We start from the raw sequence: 14,964 nt of genomic DNA on the forward strand, positions 1-14,964 counted from the left end.
AATAAATTTAAATAACTCTGGAAGCTACCCAGAGCGGCTGGAGCAACCCAAACAGATGGGCGGGGTACAAATAATAAAATTATTACTGTATTATTATTATTTCAGATAGCTAATGCAGACATTCCACTCTCCATGGTAAATGGCATTAAATACATTGTATGAAATATTGCATGTAGAAGTGTATTTTGATTCAAGTTCGTTTAGCCTCAAACACAGCCACAATCTATCATACCCAAACAGTTCTCCAGTTGATCCAACCTTTATGAATGAAAATGCACAATACTAGTGCAACAAACTGGTTGCAGCATGCAGTGAGTGTTTCGGTTTAGTGTTCCAGCAACTGCATTCACTTCCCCTCCCTAACAACCATGTCAGTTTCATGTGTCCGCTGAGCATACTCAAGTCCGTATGGACATATTTGTGTACACAAAAATTTACATGATCTTTGTGTTGCTAATTTTTAAAAAAATATGGCGTATCGATCAGACAATTTGCACCTACATGCTGAGGTTATATCCAACTGGGTAAACAGAGGGAGGAGAACCCATTGCTGCCATTGTGACCCGCCCTCCACACATACCTATGCAGAGGGGAGTGGAAAATGGTATTTGCAAAGGGCTGATCTACCCTCAAAAAGTACTATAGAACCATTTCTATTTGCTGCTAAATAACATGCTGTGCTTCAGCAGTTGGTGACCTTTATCTGTTGTGCGATCAGATAAATTTTGCAAATGCTATGGGATCTGCCACATAAAATGAAAGATCATGTATACTCATTTATTTCCAACTCAAGGGTAAAGCCTGGTGACTAATAGACTATATAGTTACCACACTAACAGTCTTGTCTTCCTGGGAACTTGGTTCAGCAAACCTCAACATTTAACAAGCAGACATAACTAATTACCTCCGACCCCTAAGGAGAAGGAAGACTCTAGGTCACAGTTAAGGAGAATGAGGAACAGCAGCCCTAGTCTTCTCTTTATCTCTATCTACAAAGGGGTTCCATTCAAAATTTGTTTGCAAAAAATATGCAGATTTTAGCCTGTGGTATTAAATTAAATACCATTGACTCAAGAAATTGTAGAGGCCAATTCCCCCCCGCCATCAATGACTCATATCTTTCAACAAACTATTTTCACAAATCATTATGTAAAGCACACAGGAATATTTGAATCTGTGTTGATCTTTTCTTTAAAAAGGAAAGTGTGCCTTCATTAGGATTTGTCAACCCTGTCAGAGAAATACCCAGATTTTACTGAGTGATGGCTATTTAAGTGCCAACATCACAATTCGAGTTTTACTTAAAAGGTGGAGAGAATCTTAAAAGAATAAACACTCTCAAAAAGCACAAAAGCCAGTAAGTAGGTTTTTTTAAAAAATCAACAGTCTATTTTATTCAGAAACAGGTTAAGAAACCGACATGTTCAAATCAGAACATGTCGGTTTCTTAACCCGTTTCCCAATCTGACTTCCATTAGCAGATAACCATTTATGTGGCCGACTCTGGGGTTGCGGCGCTCATCTCGCTTTATTGGCCGAGGGAGCCGGCGTACAGCTTCCGGGTCATGTGGCCAGCATGACTAAGCCACTTCTGGCGAACCAGAGCAGCACACGGAAACGCCGTTTACCTTCCCACCGGAGCAGTACCTATTTATCTACTTGCACTTTGCCATGTTTTCAAACTGCTAGGTTGGCAGGAGCAGGGACCAAGCAACAGGAGCTCATCCCGTCACGGGGATTTGAACCGCCGACCTTCTGATTGGCAAGCCCTAGGCTCTGTGGTTTAACCCACAGCGCCACTCGCGTCCCTTACACTTACATACAATTGTCCTGTTCAGTGGTGCTGCATCATCCAGGATAAACATGTATTAGGGATTCCTACACACACAAGGGCCCATAGCTTACTGAAACCAATGGTAAATCTCTACTTGGTCCCCACCATTAAGCAGAGATGGGTGTACTTAAAGAGCACAGCAAAATTACACAATGATTGTTAGGTCTTATGCATGGATAGTTTTTCTCCGACCCAGCCCTGGCCAAAAGCTGTGGTAATTGCCAGCTCTGATTAACAATTTACTTCTCCTCATGAATAGGTTCAGAGGGTTCCTTCGTGCACAAAACAAAAAGTATATTCACACGCTATGTTTATTATGTAGAAAGACTAACAGGTCTTATTGCTCTGGACTGTAGTCCTCAATGTTAATACATATGGACTGCAGTGAAAAAGAGGAAAACTTTAAAGAATATAGTCGTCTATAGAGATTTACACAGATTTTGTACAAATACATATATTTGTACACCCAGAGTCCTGTAATTAGGGCAGGAAAACAAATGTAAACACACACAAAAAAACCACATTTAGTGATCATTCACTATCTTGGTTTTTATTTGCCTTCGAAGGCATGGGGTTTATTTATTTAGTTTTATAATAATGCAGGATATACCTAAAGCAAATGTGTAACAGTGAGGTTAGTAGACATGAACCTTTCGAAAATATGTGAAAAGGGTAAAAATATATATATAAAAAATCAGATTAGCAAAGATTAATCACACAGTGTTATTTTAACTATGTCTACTATTTAAAACCGTATAAGCAGCAGCCTTTCAATAAAGTCGCAAACCTCTTCTAATATAACTTTCCACCAGCATTTATAATTAGGCCAAAGCGAGATGTAAAAAATATCAGGAAAATTCTTCATGGGAATAATTTTTTTTAAAAGATGAAATGGTTTGTTACTTAGATAGGAAGCTCAGAATCAGTCCCGTAAATCACAGTTACATTTGCACAGTTTAGAACCACGCTAAAGTCATTTTGTATACAAGGATACTGAATTTTATTTAAACCTGATTACAGGTCTTTAATTAAGTCAGTTATGTACCGTAAAGCTAAAGCACACACCAAAACCCTTTCTCTTTATAATATTTCAAAATAAATCCTGGCATCTGCTGTAGCCCAGCAAATTAGAGGTGGGTGAGATCATGATTCATGACCTTCAATTAAACCCATGTATTTGATGAGTAACCGGCAAGAAGGCTCCAAAGACAGTTTGGTTGTTAACAGTGTCCGTTGTCAAAAGATATTTCACAAGGTCTCCTCTTCACGTAGGAACTGGAACACAGACGAGAAGTCTTTCTGGGAATAGCCCTTGGCACACATGACCCTGTAGACCTGATGGGCTAGAGAGCCCAGAAGGACTGGCGTCTTGGTGTTGGTAGCGGAAACCTGGGCCAAGCCAAGATCCTGAAAAACAAAACGGAATTGGGGGAAGCGGAGCGAAATAAGAAAGAAAGTAAAACAAGAATTAAAATCCGATTGTCGTTTTTATTATACAGCTTATACAGTGGTACCTCGGGTTACGAGCGCTTCAACTTACATTTTTTCGGGTTACGAACGATTGTAACCCAGAAGTAAGTTGTCCAAGCTCTCGGAGGCCTTGCCGCTGCCTGGAGGCAAACCCGGACATCGACAGGGCCTACGGAGCTCTCGGAGGCCTCCGCAAATGCAGGGAACCAAGCCCCAACGTCCGCGGCGCCTAGAGCGGCTCCGCGAATGTCGGGAGCCAAGCCCCGACGTCCGCGGTGCCTGCAGGGCTCTGTGAATGCCGGAAGCCAAGCCTCAACATCCATGAGGCCTGCAGAGGCTCTGCAACTGGGCTCCAGCCACAGGAGCTCTCTGAGGCCTCCACGAATGCCAGGAGCCAAGCTGATTGTGATTGTGGAAGAGGACCCTGAGCCCCCTCCAAACAGTGAGTGCACGTAAGAAAAGAAATGTTAATTTTTTTCATCTAAAATACTGTCTTACTTATTTTATAGTATAGTACATTGATTATTGCCTTCATTTTATGGATCAATGGTCTCGTGAAACAGTAAAATTCGTGTTAAATTGCTGTTTTAGGGGGTGTTTTTTCATTGTCTGGAACGGATCAATCCACTTTCCATTACTTTCAATGGGAAAGTCCGCTTCAGGTTAAGAACAGACTTCCGGAACCAATTAAGTACTTAACCTGAGGTACCACTGTACACAGAATCTGGCTTGTCAGAACAATCAGCTATGTTCAGAAACCAAACATTCTTCCGGGAAGGAGTGTGGTAGGGGGGAATCCTGCTTAGCGCTGGGTTTGGGTGCACATGAAAACTTCCCGCAGAAGGCTCTCTCGCACACCTGGAGCCAGTGGCATAGCATGGGTTGCCAGCACGGAGGCACGGGTGGGTGGGAGATAAATGGACAGAATACACATTCACATTCAACTGCCCAGTAGTGGCATCCGTGTCACGCAGGTGATCGCAACCACAGATTTAAGAAAAGGAAGAGCAGTTCCGTCGTCTGGAGAGGTCACTTCCTGGTTCGCATGGAGAAGCTGTTTACGACAGAGGTCAGTGACAGAAGCATGCAACCGTATTGAGGCAACGTCGGGTGTTGAAATTTTGCACACAGACCCCAAACGAAAGTTGGAAAAAGCTATTGTACTTGGAACAGCAACGGAGGGAGGAAAAAAGAACAAACAACTGGGGGGGAGGTAGTAGTCAGCTTTTTAATTTGTATTAATTTGTACTAATCTGGTAATAATTTGTTAAAAATCCTGGAAAAATCAATAAAATATAAAGAAAGAAATTTTGTGCCCCCTAACAATTTTGCACCTGGGACAACCGCCCCTGTGGCCTCCCCATGCTACGCTACTGTCTGGAGCAAGCAGGATCGCCTTCTCTTTGCATCAGCTGGTGCAGGTACGGGTACCAGTCGTGACTGGTAGAAGGCACTTCTAGCCACTGAGGCCAGCTAGGCCTCAAAGCTGGATCCAGAAGTTCCCTGAGACTGAGTCTCTTCAGGTGGACTGTAACCCCATGCAAGGTGGGCAATGGATCCGTTTCTTCGACATGGGAACCACTCACCCACAGTGCCTCCAGGAGTCCAGCTCAGCTGATTTTCCCTCATCCACCCAAGAACCAGCCTATGTTTTATATGCATTACAATGTTTATGCATTACATCTTAATTGGTTGGTTTAATGTGTTTTTCCGTGTGACATTAGCTTTCCCAAGCCCTTAGGGTTTAAATCAGGGGTCAGCAAACTTTTTCTGCAGGGAGCCGGTCCACTGTCTGTCAGACCTTGGGGGGCGGGGGGTGGATGGACTATATTTTGGGGAAAAAATATGAATGAATTCCTATGCCCCACAAATAACCCAGAGATGCATTTTAAATAAAAAGACACATTCTACTCATGTAAAAACATGCTGATTCCCAGACCATCCGCGGGCCGGATCCGGCCCCCAGGCCTTAGTTTGCCTACCCATGATTTAGATGGATGCTGCTTTGATCTGATTTTGTCTTTTTCTGTAAAATTCAGGAAAATCTGTACACAATAATACAATGTGCTGCTAAACGTCATGAGCAGGAGAAGGCACTGAAAGAAAACATTTATTCTGTCCAGCAAGAAGGACAAGTAACTTTTCTATATGAGCACATTTATGGGGTTTTTTCCTATATACGTACCTTGGCCATGAGGGTTGTTCCAAAGCCACCTTGATAATTGTTAGCAGAAGGGACGCCATCCATTACTCCTGGCACTGGGTTGTAAGTATCGCTTGACCAACAACGGCCTGAGCTCATATTTAGGATTTTGGCCAGCAGCTTTGGGTCAAGCCCTAACCTGTCAAAGGTCAAAAGAAGAGAAGTGTTCGTGTCAAAATGCACATGTTATGGGTGACTTATTTTTATATGCGAGGCCCGTGTTGTCATTTCTCTACCTTTATTCCAAGACTTGAAAAATGATCTGGAGCACTGATATGAAGAGAGGGGAGACCCTTCCTTAAATTAAAGGTCATCAATCGTCCATACACTTTTTGCATGCAAATTGTGAGGTGAAAGTAGGAATAATAATAAAAAAGGCGCTTCAGAGCCCTAGAAGATAATATTAGATTCTTAAAATTCAAGTGATATTCTTGGAAATGAGGTGAACCATCAACTGCCGAGTTAGAAACATGGCTGCTATACACACTACAGTATCAGTAATAAGACTAAGAACTTCTCCTTATTATTATCTTTCTTTTTATAAAATCTTTATTACACTCTCTTGCTCAAGAGGCAAGTCTACACAACACTGTGACATATGCTCTCTATCTATTCAGAGACATGCATTATAGTTCTGGGTCAATTGCTGAGGTGGTTACTGATCCTGATAAAACAAAGCTTGTCCAAGCAGAAACATCATTTGTTCTATCGCCATCACTGAGTTGAAAGAAAAAGCCACTACGCAGTGGAGGGTAGTCTTTATAACATAGTGAAAAATATTTTAATACTGCATACTGGTTGGTTTTGTGTTTTGTTTTGTTTTTTAAAAAAATAGAATCTGGTATGTTCCTGTGGTTGTTGCCGTCAAGCTGCAAAGTGTGATTTTATAGCAGTTATACTAGCAGGTATAATCAGAAACAAAAGCTGTTAAAAGTTAAGTTTCACATAAATGCTAGGTATGTAAAAAGGAGAGACTTACAGAGATTTGCTTAACAAGAGAAAGAAAAGTAATGGTTCTAGGAAAGCAAAACACCCACACTTTGTAGTTTTAAAACTAGAAGTTAAGTTAATAAGAGAAAGAGGAACAGAACTTTTTATAACATTAACCCCCTGAAAATTAAAACCTCTCAGGAGCTTTTGTTAACAGCATTTATCAAGGACTCTTGTTTGAAAATCATACTAGGCAAAAAACTCAGAATCGTTTTCCATTGTACAACAAACAGTGAAAGCAATCAGCTATTCTTGTCTGTAGTATGCCATTTAAGAAACACTAAAGCTCAAGTACTAAAGAAATCCAATCCCCATTCATCCACACAACACATAATGTATTTCTTTGCATTATAAATCTACAGGCTCTGATGCAATTTTCCAAAATCCTTCTAGAAATTCAATATTTATATATTTTAAATAATTTACCACAGTGCTCCTGATTAACAGTCACCCTCATATTACAGTCAAAGCTCGGTTCTCGAACAGCTCCGTTTTCAAACGTTTCGGCGCCCTAATACCGAAAACCCGGAAGTAAATGCTCCAGTTTTCAAACGTTTTCCAGAACCTGAACGTCTGACGCGGCTTCCGCTTGAGTGCTAGAAGCTCTTGCACCCAATTGGAAGCTGCGCCCCAGTTGTTGAATGTTTCGGAAGTCGAACGGTCTTCCGGAACGGATTACGTTCAACAACCAAGGTTTGACTGCATTAGGATTTTACATCACTCCTCCTTACAGAATTAATCAGGGTGGTATACAAAATGTTTAAAAATATATAGAAGCACCCCCCCAAAAGACAACCCCAGCCACCTAAAATTGGCAAAAGGAGTGGAATAAAAGCAGCAGTAAAAAATAATAATTCAGTGGTGCCTCGCAAGACGAAATTAATTCGTTCTGCGAGTTTTTCGTCTTGCAAATTTTTCGTCTTGCGAAGCACGGTTTCCCATAGGAAACGGTTTTAAGAAAAAGGAAACAAACTTGCAAGACATTTTCGTCTTGCGAAGCAAGCCCATAGGGAAATTCGTCTTGCGAAGCAAATCAAAAAACGAAAAACTCTTTCGTCTTGCGAGTTTTTCGTCTTGCGAGGCATTCGTCTTGCGAGGTACCACTGTAATAAAAGCTCCTTCAGATAGTACAAAGTCTGGGAGGAAAAAAAGGCTATCCCTTGGTGCTGAAGAGGCACCAGGCGAGGCCTCCTGGGGAGAGAATTTCATAGATGAGGTTTCACAACAGACCCTCTTCACAGTTGCCACCCACCTTACCTCACATCATATACTGGGGGTAATCAGAGAAGGGTTTCTGAAGATGACTTCAGTGCACAGGGAGCAGAAATTCCTTCTCCTATCTCGAAACCATGCACAGCTTTAAAAGGTACGTGACAGCCCTCTGAATCACGCTTGGAAACAGACCGTTAGCCAGCAAACCTCTGTCAGCACAGGCAAGATGTCCTGACATTCAGCCCCTGCAGTGGTGGACTCTGGGCTCTCAAATTTCAGCGGTGACCTGTGTGACACTAAAATTCCTCCCCACCCGCCTCTTGTGCTCTGTTCTACAGCATTGTTTTGGTGTAACTGGCAGGGCGGCACCCGGTGCGACCATAATGGTTGCGCTACCCTTAAAACCACCCCCGCCGCTGCTAAACTAACCTCCAGTCTAAAGACTGATCCTCAATCATGTGAAGGGTACCTTGTCCATCTTTCCCATTTTAATACAGGAGACTCATTTGACAACATTTCGTGCATATGTTTAATTTTCAATGCACTCCCCACATAGGTACACTCCCAGCAACTCACTAAGGTAACCCATACCACCGTGGTTGTAGACAAGTCAGTGGACCATATACTAGAATATTAGTTAAGGCTCCACTGAAAATTATTAAGTACCACGAGGGTTTGATTCACTCAAAACTGTTACCAAATTCAGGATTTAGATACTTTGACATTATACCACTTCCAGAACAGAACTTCCCTCTGTTATATAAAAAATGGGCATATTGCATATTTGAAATTTACCAACCACCCAAGAAGGTGTATTCTGAAGTGCAAACTTGGGGGGTGGGGAGAATGGGGAAAGAGAAAAGTGGTTTCCCATGTGGAATCAAACTGTTGCAGCTCCACTGTCAAGGCAGGAGTAGGTCAGCAATAACTCACAAGGTGTCAGTTTCACCATAACTCCTTATTCAAAGAAACAAAACAGCTCAGTCCTAGGGAGCAGAGCACCTCTTCCCAGTAGTTTTTGCCCCAATGACGCAGTTGCGAAGACTGAGGGTCCTGCCTTCCCACCATTCTCTAAGTCTCTTCCTTTCCCAGGTCCATCCCAAGCAACTAGAGACTTCTCCGCTTTGTCTGTCTTTGCGCCACCCTCTTCATACCTCCGACCGCTCATCATCATCCCACCACTCTCAGCCCCAGCTGGTGTCTCCCACCACTCGTCTGCATCCAGCCAGTCCATGACATCCACTGATGGAATGTATCCATCAGCATCATTTGGAGGAAGGCAATCCTGGACAAGTCCTGGTGCCCTCAACAACTCCCCCAGCTGGCATGGCCAATGGCAAGGATGATGGAAGTTCTAGTCCACAACATATGGAGGTTCCATGTTGGCTACCCCTGTTCTAAAAAAATCTCCAATGCATTCACACCACTCAATTTTAAAAGAAAACTTAAAAAAAACCCAGAAAGCCCAATGTTCAAAATGATGTGTTCTCACACACCATGTGGTGTTCTTCAAGCGACTCCTTTCCCTGATCCTTCCCTTTTTATCCCTTGCAGCAAGTATATCATTAAAAGGAGCAAGTTAGAGGTGTTTTGCATTTCATCTTTCCGAGGATTCGTCTACTGGTGCGTAGATAACTGACAGCTAAAATTAGACACGTATTAAAATCAGTTACTGAAGAAGTCCTCTGTCTTCCACTGCGCCCAAAGCTTGTAATGGTCTGAAAGCGGCTAGAATATACAGTAATTGTCATTCAGTAAGAGTCTATCCTAGAAAGTCATGCTTCAGTGGAGAAGACTGAGTTTCCATTTGAAATCAACAAATTAATCCAAGACAGGTATCTGAAAGGGCAAGTTTAATAGGAAGCAGCTACTGGGCTCTCAACCATGATAAAATGTTATTGCTGTTTCCCTGTAAATTGGCTTGGAACATATGATACTTTCTGCATAAGAGCTCTATTGCTGTTCAAGAGATATACTGCTCAAGCTATCAAAACGATGACAGTCTGTCAGTCCCCATAATAACTTGCCACCGGACATGGCGAGAGGATGTGCAACGCACGCATGCATTTACAATTGCAAAGGTGTTCCACATTTTGGGCAGGGGGTGAGGAGAGAGAGGGAGAAAAGTACCAGCATCCCGTCAATAATTGCAGCAGATAATCCACATGGAAATACTTAAAAGTCTTCAAAAGCTAGCAGGGAGTTCAGGTTTACTGAAGTGTATAACACGTCTAGTTTTGTTTGTTAAAGGTAAGTTTGAAACTTTAGTTATCTGACTAGCTAAATCTTGTAGATTTTATTATGCAATTGCAACCTCAATGGTAACCGACTTCTGATTCACGCCTGGTCTATTCAGGGGCACAGCTGTTGGAAAACGCCCTGAGGGTGAGCCTGCAAGCCTCTGAGTGTCCTCAAGTATGCGCAGCTCTGGAGAAGGCATTCTTCCCTCATCTCCAGTGCGCTCAGCGACATAAACCAGCTGGTATTATGCACAGTAATCTTCTAGCTTAACACAGCAAGAAGCTTGAGACATCGTAGAGCTAATGTACTACAGTATTTATTCTAGGGTTACCAGATGTCCCCGGTTTCTGGGGACAGTCCCCAGATTTGCAAATCTCTCACCAGACAAATTCTGTCCCCGGAATGTCTCCAGATTTGCAAAGCTGTCCCCGGGAAATGGGCGGGACGCGGGTGGCACTGTGGGTTAAACCACAGAGCCTAGGACTTGCCGATCAGTGAGCTCCCGTTGCTTGGTCCCAGCTCCTGCCAACCTAGCAGTTCACAATCACGTCAAAGTGCAAGTAGATAAATAGGTACTGCTCCGGCGGGAAGGAAAACGGCGTTTCCGTGCGCTGCTCTGGTTCGCCAGAAGCGGCTTAGTCATGCTGGCCACATGACCCGGAAGCTGTACGCTGGCTCCCTTGGCCAATAAAGCAAGATGAGAGCCACAACTCCAGGCTCTGGCTGGCTTCAGGAGCTGCTCACTGTCGTGGTGCCCGCCATTTTTCCTGCACAATGGCAGCGAGCAGCTTCTGAAGCCAGCCACAACCAACTGCACTACCAGGCTGGCCCCTCCTGGGCAACGCCCGCCCACCCAAGACTCTGTAGCCTCCCCTGATCTGCCAAAACAAAGGGAGAAGGGGGAAGGAGATTGGGGAAGGCTCGGGAGTCATGAGCGCGTGGCGCGCTGTTGCCCAGTTTTTAAAAAAAAATCTGTGCATTTATGTTTCACAGGGTGCAAAAGAAGGGCTTTGCACCTTTATACAATATGCATGTGTGCTTGGGCCCAGGGTCTTTTGCCTCACCATCCCCACTACTGACTCCCTGTTGCTACTCAGCTTAAAAAAAAAAAGGTGTCCCTGGATTCATTGAAAAAAAATCTGGTAACCATAATTTATTTACACACTATGTACAGACACAAGCATAATGGCGTCTGTTCTCTCCAGCTGTGAGAGAACAGGACAAGTAAAAGTGAAAGTACATTACAGCGGAAGAAGTAAGACTGTCTTACACTTCTCACACTCTTCTCAGACAGGCATGTGATTTACAACAATCTCATCTGCAGCATCGGAGGCATGAAATACTAAAAATAGCGTGGGAGGTGCTGGGGGCGTGGTGTGGCCGGGCGCACAATTTTTGAGGGGGCACGAACCAAGTGCCCCATGCAGGCAACCCCAGCCCAGTTCATCCCAGTGCTCCTCACCACCGCCAAGGGCCTTGTCGGCCAGCCAGGCTCCCCCCTGCATGGATGGGCAGGCAACTCAGCACGGCCCAGTTTTGCTCTGGAGGGGGTGGGGTTGCTTTGGTGGCAAGGGCTGGGCTGGCGCCCCTGACCGGCACACACGTGCACCCGGGGCACTGGCAACTGCTGCTATGCCACTGGGTCTATAGTCTGAAGCACCTTTAAATAGCAGCCACATTCCTAGGTTAGTTTTTGTTATCTCATCCCAGCTAGGAGCAATGAGAGTGGCAACTTCTTCATGTGCATTTTAAAGGACTACTTGATCCAACAATGTACCGTACTTTTTTGCACCATAACACTCACTTTTTTCCTCCTAGAAAGTAAGGGGAAATGTCTGTGAGTGTTATGGAAGGAATGCCTATGGGTGGCATGCCTATGGATTTTCCTCCTCTTAAAACTACGTGCGTGTTATGGTTGGGAGCGTGTTATAGAGCGAAAAATACGGTATATAGACCAGGCATGTCCAACTCCCAAGAGACTGTGATCGACTCCCACTATTAAAAAAAACCTGGCAGTGATCTACCCATTGGATTGACCAAAGTTGTTGAGCTTTTTTGGGGGAGGAAGAACAAAAGTTGTTTTTGGGGGGCGATCAATCAGAATGATGCAATCGACCCCGATCGACCACGGATGACCCATGATCGACCGCTTGGACATGCCTGATACAGACTATGGAGGATTGCCTTGTATCTTACAAGGCATGGATTTCTTAGTAGAATAGAGGTAGAGTAAAAAGAAAGGTTTATGGTTGGAAGAGGCCTTTCATTTGAGAACCCTTTCCTAGCTTCTCTCACCACTTCATCTCACCTCCTCTTGAGGCACATCAGAAGGAACAAAGAAGATGGAGCTTGCTGGATAAGCACTTTCAACATTTCAAAAAATTGCAGAAAAATGAAGTGTTACTTTTCTATTCTACGTTTCCTGCAGAGCTCAACATGGCATAGGTTTCCGTCCTCCTAGTTTCATCCTCACAACAACCCTATGGAGGGTATGTTAGGCTAAGAAATGGTGAGCGGCTCAAGGTCATCCAGTGAACTTCATGGATGAGTGGGGATTTGAACCCAGCTCAGGCACTCTAACCACTACATCATAACTTCTGAAGGATTTAACTGAAACTCTACAGCCAATGTGGGTCAGGGATTGGAGTAGGGGTAGCCAATGTGATGCTCTCTAGATGATGTTGGACTACAATTCCAACCATTCATAGGGCCATGCGGGTTGGGACTGATGAGAGCTGGGAGTCCAGTCACATTTGGACCCCACATTGGCCACCCTGGGGTTGGAGTTTGGGACTAGGACAGGGGATACTGAGGTTTAAATCCCTGCTGAGCCATGAACTCCACAGGGTAACTTTGGCCCATTCATTCTCTTTCAGTTTAACCTACCTTATAATTTGAAGTTTTATTTCCTCTGCAATCCCACACCCAATATAAAACTAGGGGTTAGACAACTCATTACCATAGTTAAAACATTTTGGCCTGCAATAAAAAGAAATAATATATTCTACTTCATGATACTTAACTGGGACCGAAGTAGCTGAAATATTGAAAGATAGCGTTGAGCTCTCTCAGATTTAGGGGTGCTGTCAGGAATAAATAGTTGCACAAATAATGAGGCAATCGTCTAAACCAGACCAAAATTACTAGCGTAGTTTAATTTGCTGCCAATCTTTCAGTGGGATGATAATGATCTAAACCCAAACTTTAAAAAAATGCTTTTCAGACTATATGCAACCCATTTGAGAAACCCAAATTGATTAATTTTGGCTGAGTCGTAACCACTAATGCCAAGTTTCCTTTATACCTGGATGTGCTATATAAAGAAAAAATTGACGTTACTACCCAAGTAGACAGAAATATCTAAAATGTTGCATTGCACAGAGGTATTAAGACAGGCTTTACACATCATTCTGTAAAATGGCCAGTTTCAGAATAACAGCAACATGCCGATGTTCATAAATATTTCAGGGTGTTTATTTTTAAGAGAAATCTTTTTGATTTGAAAGCCAACCTTCATGCAGCACAAGTCTACTGCATGTTTACTCAGAAGTCAGTCCAACTGAATTGAGTGTGGATAACTCCCAGGTAAATGCTGAGATTCAAAGCACATAAGCAGTGTCACCATTTTATGCTGGAGACATTCCCATTCCTGCTTCCAGCCTCAGCAATGCCTTCCCTCTCCTGAATAACCTCCCCTCGTCCAATGGGCAGCAGCAGCTTCACTCCATACACCCCAAGGGCACGTGGAGGCACCTCCTACTTGTACCCTCTGTGCTTGTGGAGTCCTTCCCGCCATATAATATTCCTATGTACTTTAAGTTGTCCAAAGTGCATCCTCTCTTCTTTGCTCTTAAAAGCAGAAGCCACGGAAGGTAAGATCTGCACACATACATGTGAAAACAGTTCACAAATCCATCTTCGGCTTGAATAATCTGCTTCTCCGGTGTTCGGAATGAAGAATCCTGCAAAACTAGCCTTGTGCTTTAATTAAGCGTTCTTGTGACATAAGCAGAATAACAATGCGTTCCCATCATGATAATGTATTCTTCAGGGGAGAATTTACTACAGAGGGATTTCTACTTGCTGAAACAATTTTCTTTTCCAACCTAGCAAAAGCTCTATAAATTGCAAACACGGTGTGTATTTTATTAGAGAACAATTCTGTCACTTCGAAAAACACACTTGTCAGCCCCAAAGAAATTGATAGCAGACAACATTCATTTTTAGTGGTTCTAAGCTACTTGAAGAATGTTGGTAAGTGCTTACTCGCAGCTATTCACATGCACAGAACTATGCTGCTTTGATTTTGCTAGTAGGCGGACACTGCTGCAAATTTAAGACTATGGCAATTTCTAAAAGTTAGAAGAAAAGTCAGTCAGAGCTGAAGATTCAGTGTGCATATTTTTCCCATGCTGTTTTGAGGATGGCTGAGTCCCCTGTCATGCAGTACAGTTTCCTTTTTTAAAAAACAACTGAGAATCTGAAAACACTTTCAACGTACAGTCAGGTTTATAGTAAATGAGAAAATAATGTTTCAGTATAACATACTATCCTGACCCATCAGTAGTAGAAACGGCGAAGAGTGTAATGGAGTCGTAAAAGGAGAAGAAAAATTAATGCAGGACAGATGCTTGAGTTCTCCAGCCCAAGTCACTGTTTCATATACACAGGCACACACTCATGCATTTTGTAATAGGAGAATGGATGTGCTATTACCTGATACTGTGGGTGGGAGCCAATCCTTCCCAATCTAGCATCACTTCTGTGCATTTTCTGATCTCATGCACACATTAGTGATCCTTCAATGGGTGTGCAGAGCTGTATTCCAGTATCCTTTGCAACTAGCCTAATTTTTGCATTTATTGTTCCTTAGGCAAGAAACCAGCATTCAAAGTTCATAATACTTTACAGGATTTTTTAAAAAATAACCCCCCACCCACCCAGCAATATCAACTTTCATTAACAGGCATGAGAACTTCTAAAGAGCAAGATGGATTGCCAAGTGTTCCCAACC

The 14,964-nt window shown here is 43.2% G+C and overlaps 1 protein-coding gene across 1 annotated transcript in view; it reads right to left on the reverse strand.

Moving 5' to 3' along the window:
- Positions 1-2,357: 2,357 nt before the first annotated feature.
- Positions 2,358-14,964, reverse strand: part of HIBADH (3-hydroxyisobutyrate dehydrogenase) — a 76,438-nt gene continuing 63,831 nt past the window's right edge. The window contains exons 7-8 of the mRNA XM_083468515.1: positions 5,490-5,646; positions 2,358-3,241 (exon numbers count right to left, since the gene is read on the reverse strand). Of these exons, the coding sequence (XP_083324641.1) occupies positions 3,083-3,241; positions 5,490-5,646 (316 nt within the window). The 3' untranslated portion in view covers positions 2,358-3,082. The remainder of the gene's footprint in view (positions 3,242-5,489; positions 5,647-14,964) is intronic.

Source organism: Podarcis liolepis, assembly GCF_965112155.1.
Source record: "Podarcis liolepis genome assembly, chromosome: 12".
Classification (NCBI taxonomy): domain Eukaryota; kingdom Metazoa; phylum Chordata; class Lepidosauria; order Squamata; family Lacertidae; genus Podarcis; species Podarcis liolepis.